Genomic DNA, 14,603 nt, shown 5'->3' on the forward strand with positions numbered 1-14,603 from the left:
GGCAGCATGGATGTTCCCTGACTGCTCTAGTCTGCCAGCCTACGCACCCGCAGCACCCCGAGACAAGGGCCAGGCTGGCTGGAGCGCCTGGCTCGCACTGAAATCCCCCAGTAAAAGTTACCTCTTGCCTCGTCCTCGAGACATCAGTGGGAGTAGCCGGGTGCTGAGCCCTGCTGCGACCAAGTGCTGCGGTGGGAGAGGTCTGGGAGGCACCAGCAGCAGCGAGAGGCAGCGTTTTGGGGGAATCAGCAGGAACAGCAGGCACAAAGGGAGTTAGGTCTTCACCGGTCCAGTCCCAGACTGCTCATCTGCAAGGAGCTCCAGGCAGGAAGATCCAGACGGCTGTTAATGCAGGATCACAGCCCGAGGTTTTGTTTCCACCTTTGCCAGAGGCTTTGCATGAGTCTCAGCTTCCTTTGCCTGCGCAATGGGTACCTGGTGACTGACCTTCCTTTGTAAAGCTCCTGCCAGGCAAAGGGGGGTTCCTGTGCCTTCACCTACAGCTTTCCTCTATGCACCGACAAAAAATGATGCTCGTCGGGTTGGTGCTCCTACAGCAAGAGCTCAACCGGAGAGAAGGATGATTTAAAATTAAAAAAACCGGGGGGGTGGGGGGGGGGTGGGGGGGGGAGGGAGGGGAGGGGAAGAATAGCCTGTCAATCTCAGTTAGTAAACACTTCTTTGATGTGGTTCCTATTAAAAACAAAACAAAACAAAACAAAACAAAACAAAACAAAAACACAACCTGACTCCTAAAAGCAACAACGTATGTTTATTTTAAATGCATCCGCTAAATATTTACACTGCGAGTAAGCTAAACGAAAAAAAAAAAAAAAAGATAAATTGGAACTTTTGTCAGTGAACCAGATTGTGAAATGCCTTGAGGGAACAGAAGATTTATTTGGGGAGAGGGGGAGAGGTAGGAATTTTCCATGCTATTGTAAAGCATGAGTACAAATTATATGATCCCCACAGCCAGCGAGTTGCAAAGCTTCAATCAGCTGCCTTTTTATTTTTTTCCTTTCCTCTCTTTTCTATAAAGAGGAGGGGGGGAAGACAGAAGTGTTTCACCAACTTCTGTTGACTGTTCCTTTTTTCTCCTGATTGAAATGTGTTGTTAAACAAGATCCCACATAATCTCAGCAGAGGGTTTCTCTCGCTCGCTCCCGCTCCTTCTGGGAAGCCGCGATCGGTGCCATCGGCGCTTGATTATTTGCAAACTCCCTTCGCTGCTTTTTTTTTTTTTTTCCTCCTCTTTTTTTTTTCCTCCTCTCCGTCTCGGTCTCCGTCTCCCTCTCTCTCCCTCCGTCTCTCTCTCCCTTTCTCTCACCCCCAGCGCAACTTTTGCAGGCGCCCCGGTACACGCAGCCATGCCGCGCTGAGAGCGGGGGCACGGCGCCAGCCCCCCTCCTTCCCTCCCTCCCTCTCCTTTCCTCCCTCCCTCTCTCCTTCCCTCCCTCCCTCTCTCCCTCCCTCCCTCCCTCCCTCCCTCCCCAGCGCCGCCGTCCCGAGCCGGGGGGGCCCCGCCGCCCGCCGCCCCTGCCCGGCCCCGCGCCTCGCCCCGGCCCCGGCCCGGCCCGGCCCGGCCCGGCGCCGCCGCCCCCCGCCCGCTCGCCCGCCCGCCCCGGCCGCGTCGGAGGGCCGGCAGCGGGGCTGGATGTGCCCGGCTCCCCCCGCGCTGAGGTGGGCAGCGATGCAGAAGGCAGGCGGCAGCTTCGCCTCCGCCGAGAGACACCCGCTCAAGATGGCAGATGTGTGTTGAGTTTGGGGGGCTGCGATCTCGCGTCGTTCGTGGCGGCGTTGCCATGAATAACAGGCGTCCTTGCACCGATGGCCCCCATGTACGAAGGTAAGCCCCGGCCCGGCCCGCCCCGCCGGCACCCCTGGCCCGGCCGCAGCGGGGGAGGGAGGGAGGGGGGAGCAGGGGGTCCCCGCCGCTCGCCGTGCCCCCGGCCGATGTTGCGGGAGGCGGCGGGGCACCATCGCCCTCCCCGGCGCCCGGCGGGAGCGGGGCGAGGCGCGGGTCGCCCCCCGGCTCTGCCGGTGCCCGGCCCCGCGGTCCCGGGCGCTCGGTCCCCGGCGGGGGGCGGTGGGTGAAGTCCGTGCCGGTGCCGAGCAGAACAATGAGGTGGACGGAGCTTGCCTTGCGCCTCCGTGTGTGTGTGTCTCTGTGTGTGTGTGTGTGCCTGCTGCCTGCCTGCCCCTCGCCGCAGTTCGCATTCCCAGGACCGGCTGCCCCTCTCCTTTCGCCGGTTTCCCAGGAGTTCCCCCTGCCGCGGCTCCTCTCCTCCGAGGCGCGGGGACTCCGCGGGCAGCGGCGGCGGGGGACGGGGCTGCTGGAGCCTGCTGTCAGCTCCTCTGGCTTCTGCTTCAGTCCAGCCCGGGCTGCGGCGAGAAGCCCAAGTACCCCAACTTAGTTTCTTTCAGGTTAAAAAAATCACAATAATTATATATATATATATATATACATTTATATATGTGTGTGTGTATATATACGGCTGTGTGTGTTAGATCGATGTGTAGTACAGGGTGTCTGTTCAGAAAGAAAAATTCAGAGATGTATTGAGGTTAATTTAAATCCCCTCGCGACGCATTTACCCTTCCCCGTCACCCCTCCCGGCTCGGCGCTGCCCGGGGAGCGTTACATAAAGCGGAGGGACATCCCCCGCCGGCCGCGCCATCCCGCCCGGGGGCCGCTCGCTCCGTGGCGGCGGAGACCCGGGCGCGGAGGGGGGCGGCACGGGGACACGGCACTTTCCTCCCCATGGCGAGGCCGGTAAAACTTATCTGAGGAGGAAATCGAGCCCGGGCTGCGGCGCCCGCGCGGAGGGCGCTCGGCGGGCGGTGTAAAGTTACCGGTGGCCCGCAGGGTTATTTCTGGGCAGCCCCGGGCTCACCCGCTGTTCGTAGTCCGGACCCCGCCGGAGGCGGGCAGACAAAGAGGAGCATGTTCGTTAGCGCACACAGCACAGCCGGCCCTCCCCGCGCCGGCCGCGGCCGGGCTCGGTGCCGCCGGAGCGCGGGGCCGGCGGGGAGCCGGGGCCCGCGGCGGTGCCGGGGCCGGTGCCGGCGGAGGGGCCGCGGCGGGCCCGGGGTGCCGGTCGAGGCCAGCCCGCGGCGGCGCCCTCTGGTGGCCGCGTCTCGCCGCCGAGCGGCCCCGGCCCCGGCCGGGCAGCCCCCCCTCCGCTCCCCGCCCCGCGCCCGGGCCGCCCCCGGCGCCTCCCCGGCAGCGGGGCCCCGCCGCGGGAGGGGGGAGCCCGCCACCGCCGCCGGCACCCGGCGCGGCGCGGAGCTGGCAGCCCGGGCGCGTACCTGCCCGGCCCCCGCCCGACGGCCCCCCGGGGCCGCGCCTGACCCCCCCGCGGTGTGACCGGGCCGGTGAGGCTCGGCCGGCATCGCACCGGAGACCCCCAGCCCCTCCCGGGCGGGCGCCGCCGGCCGGGGGGGTCATGCGGCGATGGCTCTGAAGTTCGCTCCTCGCCGGGCCGCATCCGGCGGCGGTGCGGGGCGGTGCGGACGGTGCGGTGCCCCTCGGAGAGCGGCGGCGCCCGGCGGGTCCGTAGGGCCGGGGCGGAGCGGCCGCGGGGCCTGCGGTCAGCCCGGCCGCGCTCCCCTTCCCGGCGCGCCGCAGTGGGCGAGCGCCGGCACGGCCGCCACCCCGGAGCCGGGCAGGGCAGCGGAGGGGAGGGGAGGAGAGAGGAGAGAGGAGAGGAGAAGAGGCCTCGGCCACTGCCGGGGCGAGCAGGGCGCCGGCTTCTTCCTGAGGAGGGGGCGGCGGTGCTGCACCGGAGCGTGCGGTGGAAGTTTAGCGGCTCCTTAGAGCATCCTAACTTCAGCGGCGCCCCTGCTTCTGTCTGACTGCAAAAAGAGAGCAAATAGGAAAAAATGCCCAGAAAGTGACCCGTAGAAATGAATTCCCCGCAGCAGATACGGAACGGTCTGCGGCCAGGCTCTGCAGCATGCCTTAAGCCTCAAAATAGGTGAATATCCTAAATGGCAGGAGCCGGAGATAGCGTAAACGCTGATAGAAATTGTTTTATCTCTGTTGTGTTGCTGTATGCTTGCGGGTTAAATTGCTGCTGAATGGCTTCGAGGGAGGTGGAGGAGGGGTTAATGATTGTTTTTCGCCTCCTAGTTGCCATGAGAGGTCCTTAGAATTCCCTGCAATATCGCAGTGCATAGATAAAAACTTACTTATCGCAGAGGATGCAATTTCCTCCTTGGAGGGAGGCAAGGACCGCCATCCTCCTCTGCGAGCCTCACGTTTGTGTGCATAAGCAGTTCGGTCTGTAGCCCTCCTCTGGAGCGTCAGGTAGAGTCAGGGCACTGAGGAGAGCGCAGGAACCGAGGGCTCGGATCGGTGCTGCGATGGGCAGGCACAGCTCTCGGGTGGCACACATGCACACCCACCGCCACCGCCGCAAGGCAGGCGAAGGGGAGGTGAAACCGTATCCCCGCCGTACCGATTTCAGAACATAGGCTCTTTGACAGAAAAAGCACCCCGGGAGGAAATGTGACACCTCAAAGGCCTTATGAAGTGGTTCCAGTAGAAATTGAAGTGAGTGGTAACACAGAGCACAAGCAGAAAGTCACCCAGCGTTCTTGATGTGCAGGTGAGGGTGGTGTGTGCTTGTGCAGAGCAGCTGGCTGAAATACCATTTCTGGGAAGCAGAATGGTGCCTCACCTGATATTAATAGGCGAGGCATGATAAATAAGTGACTATCTGGTGTGAAATCCTCTCCCACACACACTGAGCCAGGAGAATTTTCCCATTTGTTTTAAAGAATTTGGAGGTTTTGCTCTTTTTTTTTCTTTTTTTTTTTTAATTTTTTTTCCTAGGTGGTGGAGAGCTTAGCAGCAAAATGAAGGACATAAAAATATAACAAGTGAAACAAAACAGAAGTAACACTGCTGCGCAATGTTTGACCTGGTTTTTAGTTTCGTTTGTGAGCTGTACAAGGAAATGAGTTGAGTTTCAAAGCAGACCTCATCAGGTGTAATCCTACATGGCCTCTGCTCCAGACTTGGGGCAAGCTGGTGGCTGCCATCCTTCTGAGCACCAGAGATGTGGCTTCATCAGGAGTGGCTGTACTGGCTTGGTACAGAGGAGCTGAATGGCTTGAGCCAGGCAAGAATCTGGTTCTCTGGACCCTCTTCCAGGCAGTGTTACTCTGACCTGTGCACTCACCTTGTGACGTTTCCTACTGTGCAGAGAGCAGAGCCAGGCTCTGTGGTCCAGGGGAGACCCCAGTTTAAGAGGGGGGTATGCCAGACATCACAGGCTGTGGGTGGATTTTTGCTTAGGATGGGTGTCTCCAGCGATTTCCATGGCGTCTGCTACCTGGCATCCTTCACAATTGCGTAAAGAGAGGTATTTGTATGTATTAACCTTTATTTTCTAAACAGTGATTACCTCTGTTTTGGTTTCGTTCCTCTTCGCTTAGCTCCTTACTTATTCTTGACAACTTTGTTGCAATTGAGGGTGTATTTTTAGCAGCCGCATCGGTAGTTTTCTTTGTGGGTGGCTCATGGAATTAATCTGGGTAATGTTTGTAAATTGCACCTCGCCACTGGTGCGGCTGCTGGAGCTGAGCACAGGCAGGGACCTGCCTGCATGCTATCCTTGTCACATGTGGGGCCGGGAAAGCTGGAAAATCTGACCCTGTCCTCGTTGTGGATCAGATCCCATTTAATGCTAGAAACAGGCCAGCCCTGCTGGGCTTCGAATGCATCCTTAAATCTCACCAAAGCACACAAAACTTGCTCATCAGGGAGGTGGCCCCAGTGAGGCGGAGTAAAGGTCTTTACCCCAAAGTTCATGCAGGGAGATAACTCAGAGACACTTCCTGTTTATGAAATAATAACCAGAACTAAAGCTATGTCAGTGCTGGGACTAAAAGCCTGAGTTTTTATTTGCTCAGGATATGGCTATAGCCAGGATAACAGGAAGCCCCCTCCAGTTAAAATTATTGTTCTTATCATGCTGCTGTGTCTAGTGATTAAACAAGTTTGCTATGTAATGGGTGAAAAATGCTGTTTTATTTTCAGAAGGGGAAAGAGCATTGCTGGGACTAGGGGCTGGGGTGAGCAGACAAAGAGGCAAGCTCAGGTACTCACCATAGTCATCAACCCTTGGACTCTGTGCATTGCATTCCTCTTGGTGGTTGTGACAGGTGGGAAAGACTCACTTTGCTTCAGCTGGACACCTCAGCTGGCCTGGGAAATGAAATAATTTTCATTTTTCTATCACTAGTTTTCCCCATTGTTATTTACTGCCCGGTTTTACGTGGTGCTGTGAGACCACTTGATTTGGTTCCATCCAAACGGTGTAAGAATTGCCTGTGTCTGATATTCAATGTAGGTTCTTCTACTGATGGGGAACAGCCTAGAGACCTCCTTGATGCCTGTGAGGCTTTGGAACTTAAGCTCAGCCATGGGAAGTTAGACTGTGTATTTGGAGATAGGTAATGGACTTGGGAGACTAACAGAATAAGGCCTGATTTTGACCACATCACAGCAGTAGTGCATAAAGACATGTGAATATTTGGTCAGGAGGACAGTTGGGAAGTCAAATCATGACAGGATTGGTGACCTGGGCCGGGAAGTAAATCCCTTTCCTGATTGTGGACTTCACCAAGTGGGTTCCAGGTGATGGTGTTAGAGCTGTCCTGCCAGATGGTGAGGTCAAGGAAGGGCAGTCACCTTCTGCTCAGAGCAGGCTAAGACACCAGTATGAGGCAGATGAGACAGCTTCTTCTAGCTGCAGGACTCAAGGCAACTGTGATGGTGCTGCCCATGGGCAAGGCCCATGAGAAGAGTTTGCAAAGGCATTCAGTGGTTGGCTTACAGCTGTTAGGGTGTCCTGATCCCTGTGTCTGTAGTGAACAGGTAGGCTAAGAATGGCTTGCTGGGGTTTTTTTTAAGGTTTGACGCTTTTCCTCTCTGATCCCAATTTAAGAAGATATTTTCAGGTCTGTGCCTAAATTTAAGCTCACAGACAGTGCTGCTGACTTCATTAGGATTGTTTATGCCTTTAAAGCTGGCCGCACGCTGGAGTACCTTTCTGACTCATGGCCTCTATAGCCTAATCACTCCATTTATAAAATGAGGTTGTTTCCTCACCCTTACTAGGAAATCTCTGCCCTCTGAATGCAAAATATTATTTATAGGTCTTTCTCTTACTTTTGGAAGGATAGCTGGTCAATAACAAGAAGTGAGAATTAAACATTGTTTAGAGAAAAGGTTGTTTCTTGAGCTGTTTACACACCCTAATGTGGACCAAGGTAATTAACTGGAAGCCTTCTCTTTTGAAACTATTTCCCCTAGCAGTACAGAATTCACCTTTTCTTTTGAAAATAAACACAGATGATAATTTCACTCCAGACATGGCATTTAGCAATTTGTTTGTCAGGGAGGAAGACCAGAGGCATGTTACTGCTTCCCCTCATTTACAGCATGGAGTGCCCCTGATTACTGCCTCATTTGGCCATATCAGCAAACTGAGGTCCATCCTCAGGAAAGCACAAGTACCTCTCTTTGGGGACCACTCCTGAATTCAGGTAGCCTGCAGAATCAGGTAATTTTGATGGCAAAACCACTTCTGCTAAGACTTGCCCATGCACATGAGTGGAGGAGCAGCCTCTGTCTCCGTAGGCCATCAAAGGCATTTCCACATCTCAAAATAGCTGGGAAAGTCCACAGTCAGGACTAAATAAAAAAGCTGTGTGTGCCATTAGGATTTCTTTATCGAAGGGAAGTAACAATAAGCTGTAACAATGTGTATTTATACAATGCTGTATATGTTCAAGGTGCTGTATAAAGAGTGGCTGTCTGATCATGTCACTGACTGAATGATGCCAAAGAACAGTCTTTTGCTTGCTCACAGGACATGTGCAGAATAGCCAAAGGGAAGCATCTTCCAGAAGTGAACCCCTTGAGCTAGATTCTGATCCAGATCAGCAGCAGTGTCAGTGAAACCCAGGGAGCTACACAAGGGGAAGCAGGGTCTGCACGTGATGAGTGTTAGCCTGTCCATGTTGTGTTCTGGAGCAAGAGGGAGTTTTATGCTGGGTGAAGGATGCCATAGTTTGCTCCCTTGGTTTTCTTCAGCATCACCACTGAGTGGGACATACATTTGGAGAAGCTGAAGCTCATTCTATTTACACATTGTTCTCTGTCCTGCTCACCTTCCAGGGCCTGTGCTGACGTCTGTCTCTGGAAGGACAAAATAACAGCAGTCACATCCAGCTCCTTCCCTGAAAAGCAGGAAAGGTCATCCCACAAGGCATTGGTATTTGCCAGAGATACTTGGGAAACCATGAAGGGCAGCTGCCTTCTCTGTTCTTCATAGATTTCAATCCATAAAGGTGCTAGCAAGATCTGGAACAATGGTGTTACCTGGAAGAGCCCTGCAGGCTAGCATCTCCTTTGGTGCTGAAGGCTGACAGGTTGGGCTCTGGACTATGCTGAAATGCCAAAGAAACTTACCTCTCACCAAAATCATTTAAATCATAGGAAATGGGCAAAGGAAAGATTTTTTAAAAGCAGAGTATCAAATGCCTGTACAGCATGTTCTTTAACTAGGCTTACCCAGCATATTCCCCATGTGTGGACAGTCCACAACATGTCCAGGCTGTCATCGTTGCCCTTTGCTTTGTCACTTAAAGGATTTTACCCCTCTGTAACTCCTCTCTGCTTTGCTTGCTCTGATTCATTGTCCTTTTTACTGTGGGTGTAGGAAAACCATTCCTTTGTCTTTGTCATGTCCCTCCTTTGTGTTGCCTAGGCTAAATCATATCTTGAACGCGTTCTTCAGCTCTTTCTCTTGTATCTTTTCCCCTTCAGCTCTGACCATTCTCCTCGTTCTCTGTGCTCCCTTCAGCTGGTCTATCTCTCTCTTGGGTGGCACTGCTAGAGCACAGTGCTGTATTTGGGTTCTGTGCTGGCCAAGGAGAGCAGAAGTGTTCCTTTGTGTCTGTTACAGTCAGTGTTCCTACTTGGTTTAACTTCTACATTATAACATTGTTCATCTCTGTGCAGCTTGTGGTGTGCTGTGGCTCACAGATCCTGTCCAAGAAGTCTGATGCCTCATGAACCATTTTCTGTTGCATGTCTGGAGGTAGACTTTCCTACCTAAGTGTGTGATTTTTGATCTCATTTGAATGTCATCCTGTACCCTTCAATTTGTCGTGATTGTTTTCAGATTAGATAATTCCCCCGATTTTGTAATCCTGCTTGATGTCACCTGCCAATTTAAAAAGCACAGTCTCTGTTTATTCACCACTGTAAGCTTTGTTGTCAATTCTGCAGTCCCAAATATAAAGTACAGAAGAGAAGAAATGGTTTCATATAAACCAGAAAGAGACCCTTGCCCACAAAATATAAAAGAAACTGGAAAACACACACAACACTTGGCATTGTTTTCATACCTATTCTTTTACTCTACTTTGGTGCTTTTAAGGTGTTCCTACTAACAGTTGTATTTGTTGTGCCAAGCAAAAGCAGAACCTTATTGTAGTGGGCATGACATTGACGTGAAGGGGTAGATAGTTACCATCCCAAAGGATTTGCATTTCATATAGATGCAGAAACAGGAGGGTGCATCATACAAATTGCTGGGACACTTTCAGGAGAGGAAGTCAGAATGTGTGGGTTTTCCACAACATTTGTGACAGAGGTTGCTCTGGGAAAGGAAAGGGTGGGCTGAAGATTGAGAAGGAGTAAGTCAGTAGGTCAGGAACAGGAGGAGAGAGACATGTGGGAAACAAAGATGAGGGCAAGTGACTGTAACAGAATAGAGTGAGATGATCCCTGAGATCTTCAGGGGCTGAGGCTATCACAGCCAAGGCTAGCAGGAATGGAAAATTCAGTGAAATGTTGAAGATCCCATCTTGGACTGTTTCTGCAGTTGCCCTTACTGACTTCAGTCTTTCCCACTCTCTTCAGACTTCAGTCTCTCCCAGTTTTTTCTGCTGGAGTTGTCTCTAACATCTTTGGAAGAGAAGGTGAGCGAGGACAGGAGACACTACCTATATCCTAATCATATCTTGATTAGGATTATATCTGCTCACAGGCAGAATAGAGAGTCTGTCTGGGGATTCCCCATCTGGAGCTGACACCAGAGGCAAAACTGATGCTGTGGCATTCACTTAAAATCTCTGATCCAGCTCACCATGCTCAGGAAACTCTGATGGGACAGAGATTATCTGAAACACCAGCACTATTCATTGATCTGAGATCCTTGTGGTTTCCTCCTTCCCTACCACTTCTCTTCCCATGACAACAGTGTCTATGCAGGACAAATCTGATGTGCCATCCTCCTTCCTCCAAAATTCATGTTGAATTTTCCTTCAGCCTGCATATGTTGTATTTAAGGACATATGTGACTGCCCCACCCTCTCTGTCATCATGTCTGCTCTACTCTCACCATCAGTCAGGGTGGCCAAAAAAAGTTACAGGCATGGAAACCCAGTCATCAGCACCTGAGCTCGTGGGTGAGAGCCACATGTGCATCCTCGTGCACATGGGTGTGCATGGCACATCTCAAGCATGTGAGGCTCAGCACACTGTTCTCTCTAGTGGCATGTCAGGTGTGTCAGTATGTTTGGCAGTGAGTCTGTAAGGTTGTGGTCTTTCTCTTGGGTGAAGACAGCAAGAAGAGCTCTTTTTTTCCTTATAGTTAGGGGTCAGGTTGTTTGTTTGCTGCTGGATGTGATCCAGTGGATTCAGCATGTCTTTGCACAGAGAGGAAGCAGCAGAGGAAGCAGTCCAGGAGGTTCCTGGAGTGTGTGGAAGATAACTTCCTGACACAGCTGGTGGGTGAGCCGCCAAAGGAAGGCTCCCTGCTGCGCCTGTGTCATGCAAACAGAGAAGGACTTTTGGGTTATGGGGTGTTTGGAGGATGCTTTGGGTACACTGGTTGGTTTTCTGTGCTCAAGAAGTGAGGAGGAGGCTCAGCAGAAGGGCTACATTGGACTTCTGAACAGGTCAGACTCTGGCCTGTTTAGGAGACAGATTGATAGAGTCCCTTGGGACAGACCTGAGTGACAAAGGAGTCTGGGAAGCCTGGATGTTTTCCAAGAAACAAAGCTTAAAGGCACAGGAGCACTAACAGACATTGAAGTGCCTGTGCACATCCAGAGAAGGGCAGCAAAGTTGCTGAAGGATCTTGTGTGCAAGACTTAGGAGGAGCAGCTGAGAGAGATGGGTTTGTTTAGCATGCAGAAAAGGAGGCTCAGGGGAGACCTTATCTTTCTCTACCACCACGTGAAAGGAGGTTGTAATGAGGTGGGGGGCAGCCTCTTTCCACAGGTAACAAGTGACAGGACAAGAGGAAACGGCCTCAAGTTGTACCAGGGAAAATATAGATTGGATGTTATGAAAAATTTCCTTATGGAAAGGGTTTGTCAAGCACTGGAACAGGCTGCCCAGGGAAGTGGTGGTATTTAAAAATCTCTGGAGGTATTTAAAAGACGTAAAGATGTGGTTCTAGGGGACACAGTTAGTTGTGTTTGGTTAACTGTTGGTCTCACTGATCTTAGAGGTCATTTTCAACCTAAGGAATTTTATGGTTCTGTTTATTTTTGCTTGAGGACATGAGGGTTTTTTCTAGTTACAGGTCGTAGAGGCATACACAGGATGGGGAATAGCCAGCAAGCTCCCTAACTATTGGCTGCATTGATGGGGTGTTCACTTCAGGAGGGAATGTTACAGCAGATGATGGAGCAGCTTGGTGGAGACTTGGACTCGAGCAGCAATACTCAGAGAATATCCAGTCCCAGAAAACTTGCTGAACAAAGAAAGTTTGTTTTTTCAGGAAGGTCCTTTAGCTTGCCCAGAGTATTTTTAATTCTAGGCAAAATTTGTAAGCATTCTTTATTTTTAAAGTGTGGTTTATATTCTGCTCTTGTCTGCAACAACTCCAGCACGTCGATGTATTTATCTTTTCCTTGTTAACACTTACCATTCCTGGAACATCTCCTGCTCAGCAGCTGTTTGTAGGTGGTTTTTTTTCCTCTATCATCATCTTGTACCTTTCCTTCCTGTTCAAGGCATCTATAAACCTCTTGTAGTGACATCATAGCTGTTTCCATAGCAACAGATTATGATACTAGAACAGAGGATAATATCAAACAGGAGGAGGAAGAGATAAATTATGGTGTTTGTGTGCGTGTGTCTGAGGGCTTGATTATATTCCTACATCTCTTCCAAGGATGTTGTCTGCCTAGCTTCTTCTCTGTTTATCTTACATGCCTTTTAAAGGTTAGGAAAATGTGAAGGAAAAAAGATCTGGAGGTCAGAACAATACAGACGCATATTTTTGATGGTCTCTGTGTAAACCTAGTAGGCTGAGATTTATTTTTTTTACCTCTGGTAGCTTTCCTGTGTTTCCTGAGAGTAGTCTGGAGAAAACTTAGAGGCACAACAATCCCTTGGTATGGCATCACTTTTACTTTAATTACCAATTATTCATAGCCACTAGCAGCTGGGATCCGAAGTCAAGGATCTCTGTGCTGCAGATTTTCCAAAAAATGGACAACTGTGACATGGCATTGCCCCAGAGAACACACAACTGTGTTTGAGAAGGGATGTGACAGGTGCTCAGATCAGCCAGAGATGCCATGGGGAGAAGAGGGACAAGGACCCAGAAGGATATTAGGGAAACTGTGATTTCTGGACTGTTTCAGCCTGCCCAGAGAGTGGTCTGAGCCTCATCCCAGGGTTAGCTTTTCGCAGTGGTGTTTGTGGAAGAGCTGTGCCAGGATGGGTTGTGGGCTGGTTTTTGACCATCTGTGTGGTTCTTCCATGGCTTTGGGCTATCCCTCTGCCAGGAGCTGACAGCAGCAGTATTGCAGAAGGGTGAGTGCCCACAGTGCCTCCATATGTATGATGGCAGGAAGGCTGTTTGCTTAAAGCAATAGGCTGGAGGAGAAGAAAGTCCAGCTAAAATACATGATGTTTTATTTTCTCCTAGGCAGCATTTAGTGTTGACAAATTCCACATAGATTGGCAAGGATTTTCAGCAGGTCTCTGGTTTACCTCCAAATAGTGGTAATTTCCAGCCATCATTGCTACTTTCCTATACAGATGTTAGACTTCAAAAGCTGGAGAAAAAAATTCCAAGAAAACCGTCTTTGATATCCTCATAGCTGTGTGTGTGTGTGTGTGTGTGCAACCTTTAATCTTCCTCTTGTGGCAGAATTTCTGGGGAGTTAAATAGCCATTACTAGTCCTTAGAATACCTGGGGCAGAGTGGTCTCTAACTAGCAAATCTCTGGTGACACACTTGAGCTCCTTAGCACTGACAAACAGAACTGATCCCACCTTGAGGCACCACCGTGGTGCCCCAGGGAGGAGGGAAGTGGAGGGATCTGAGCACAGCAGTGCCAGGTGATGTGGCAGCTTGCCTTGGCAATCCAGCTGGCTGGGGCAGCGTGCAATGGTGTTCTCTCCATTATGGGAATTCACCACATGATGAGCCCTGGGTCAGCAGCAGAAAAGTGCTGGGATGAGGTGATCCTGCAGTTCCCAATGTGTCAGTACACAGGAACTTTCTGGTAGTTGGGCAGGCTGCTGGTGTGCTTGCTGGTGATGCAGAGTGAAGTTTTTGGTCGAGCTTAGTGTTGCCAGGATGGGGAGAAGGTGGCAGATCACACCAATTGCCTGAGTCACTCAAACTCTGCAAGGCCATCGGGAGTAGAGCTGTACAGAAGGTATGAGAGCACACAAGACCTTGGCAGGAATTAGTAGCTAAGTCTCCTTAATGGAAGCTTATTGGGAGGCAGAGACCACAGAGGGCTGGTTGGGTGTGCTTCCCCTGCAAGCACCCACATGGCACACTGGGCCAGCTTCAGAACAGGCTGGCATTGTCCTGTGGGGAGCACACTGCCACAGTCAGGCCTCAGGGTGATGGAGGTTAGGGAAGTGGCAACAAGGTCCTTTGTGGAGAGATGAGAGATCACAACCTTTTCTGTGAAACCAAATTAAAACAATAAGACAGCTCTTGGCTACAGCCAGCTTGTGGATAGCATGGAGAAACCAAAGACCTCATAAATCCTCCAAGACTACAAAGAAACTGGGGATCACATTTTTTCATGACTACAATAAAAAAAAGTCTTCATCTCTTCTAGCACAATCCGTGGCACCACCAGAAACCTGCCTTCCCCACCTAACTCCCGCTCTTCATTCTTTCAACAGCAGAATATGTGTGTATTTAGCAAGTGCAGATAAGAAACAGGCTGCAACCCCCATTTTAAAATAGCTGCACCACCTGGAAAGGACAATGTGAGACCCAGACACAAGCATATCCCATTGATGATGACAGCACTTCTCTTGCAGTGTCATTTTCCTGTCGCTTATCTGAGGCTGTGAGCACCTGTGCAATGAAAGTGAACCTTGCAAAAGCCTGTGCTGCCTGCGAGCACGTGCGAGTCAGAAGGGACAGCAGGTGCTGTTCTTGAGCACTGTTTGTGAGAGCACAGGTGGAAGAATGTCTGTGTGTATGTGTGTGTGTGTGTGTGTGTGTGTGTGTATGTGGGACTCCTTCCATGTGTGTAGGCACCTCCAGGAGCGTACACACGTGTTTGGTGTGGCTTCATCCCCT

The 14,603-nt window shown here is 51.3% G+C and overlaps 1 protein-coding gene across 2 annotated transcripts in view; it reads left to right on the forward strand.

Moving 5' to 3' along the window:
• The first annotated feature begins 909 nt into the window (after nt 1-909).
• The window catches only part of HIPK2 (homeodomain interacting protein kinase 2), a 139,930-nt gene continuing 126,236 nt past the window's right edge, over nt 910-14,603 (forward strand). For both annotated transcript variants that reach the window (XM_071422379.1, XM_071422381.1), the window contains exon 1: nt 910-1,849. In XM_071422379.1, the coding sequence (XP_071278480.1) occupies nt 1,831-1,849 (19 nt within the window). In that variant the 5' untranslated portion in view covers nt 910-1,830. The remainder of the gene's footprint in view (nt 1,850-14,603) is intronic.

This window comes from Agelaius tricolor, unplaced genomic scaffold (assembly GCF_023055355.1).
Source record: "Agelaius tricolor isolate 1412-34295 unplaced genomic scaffold, bAgeTri1.0.p SCAF_3, whole genome shotgun sequence".
NCBI classification, from domain to species: Eukaryota; Metazoa; Chordata; class Aves; order Passeriformes; family Icteridae; genus Agelaius; species Agelaius tricolor.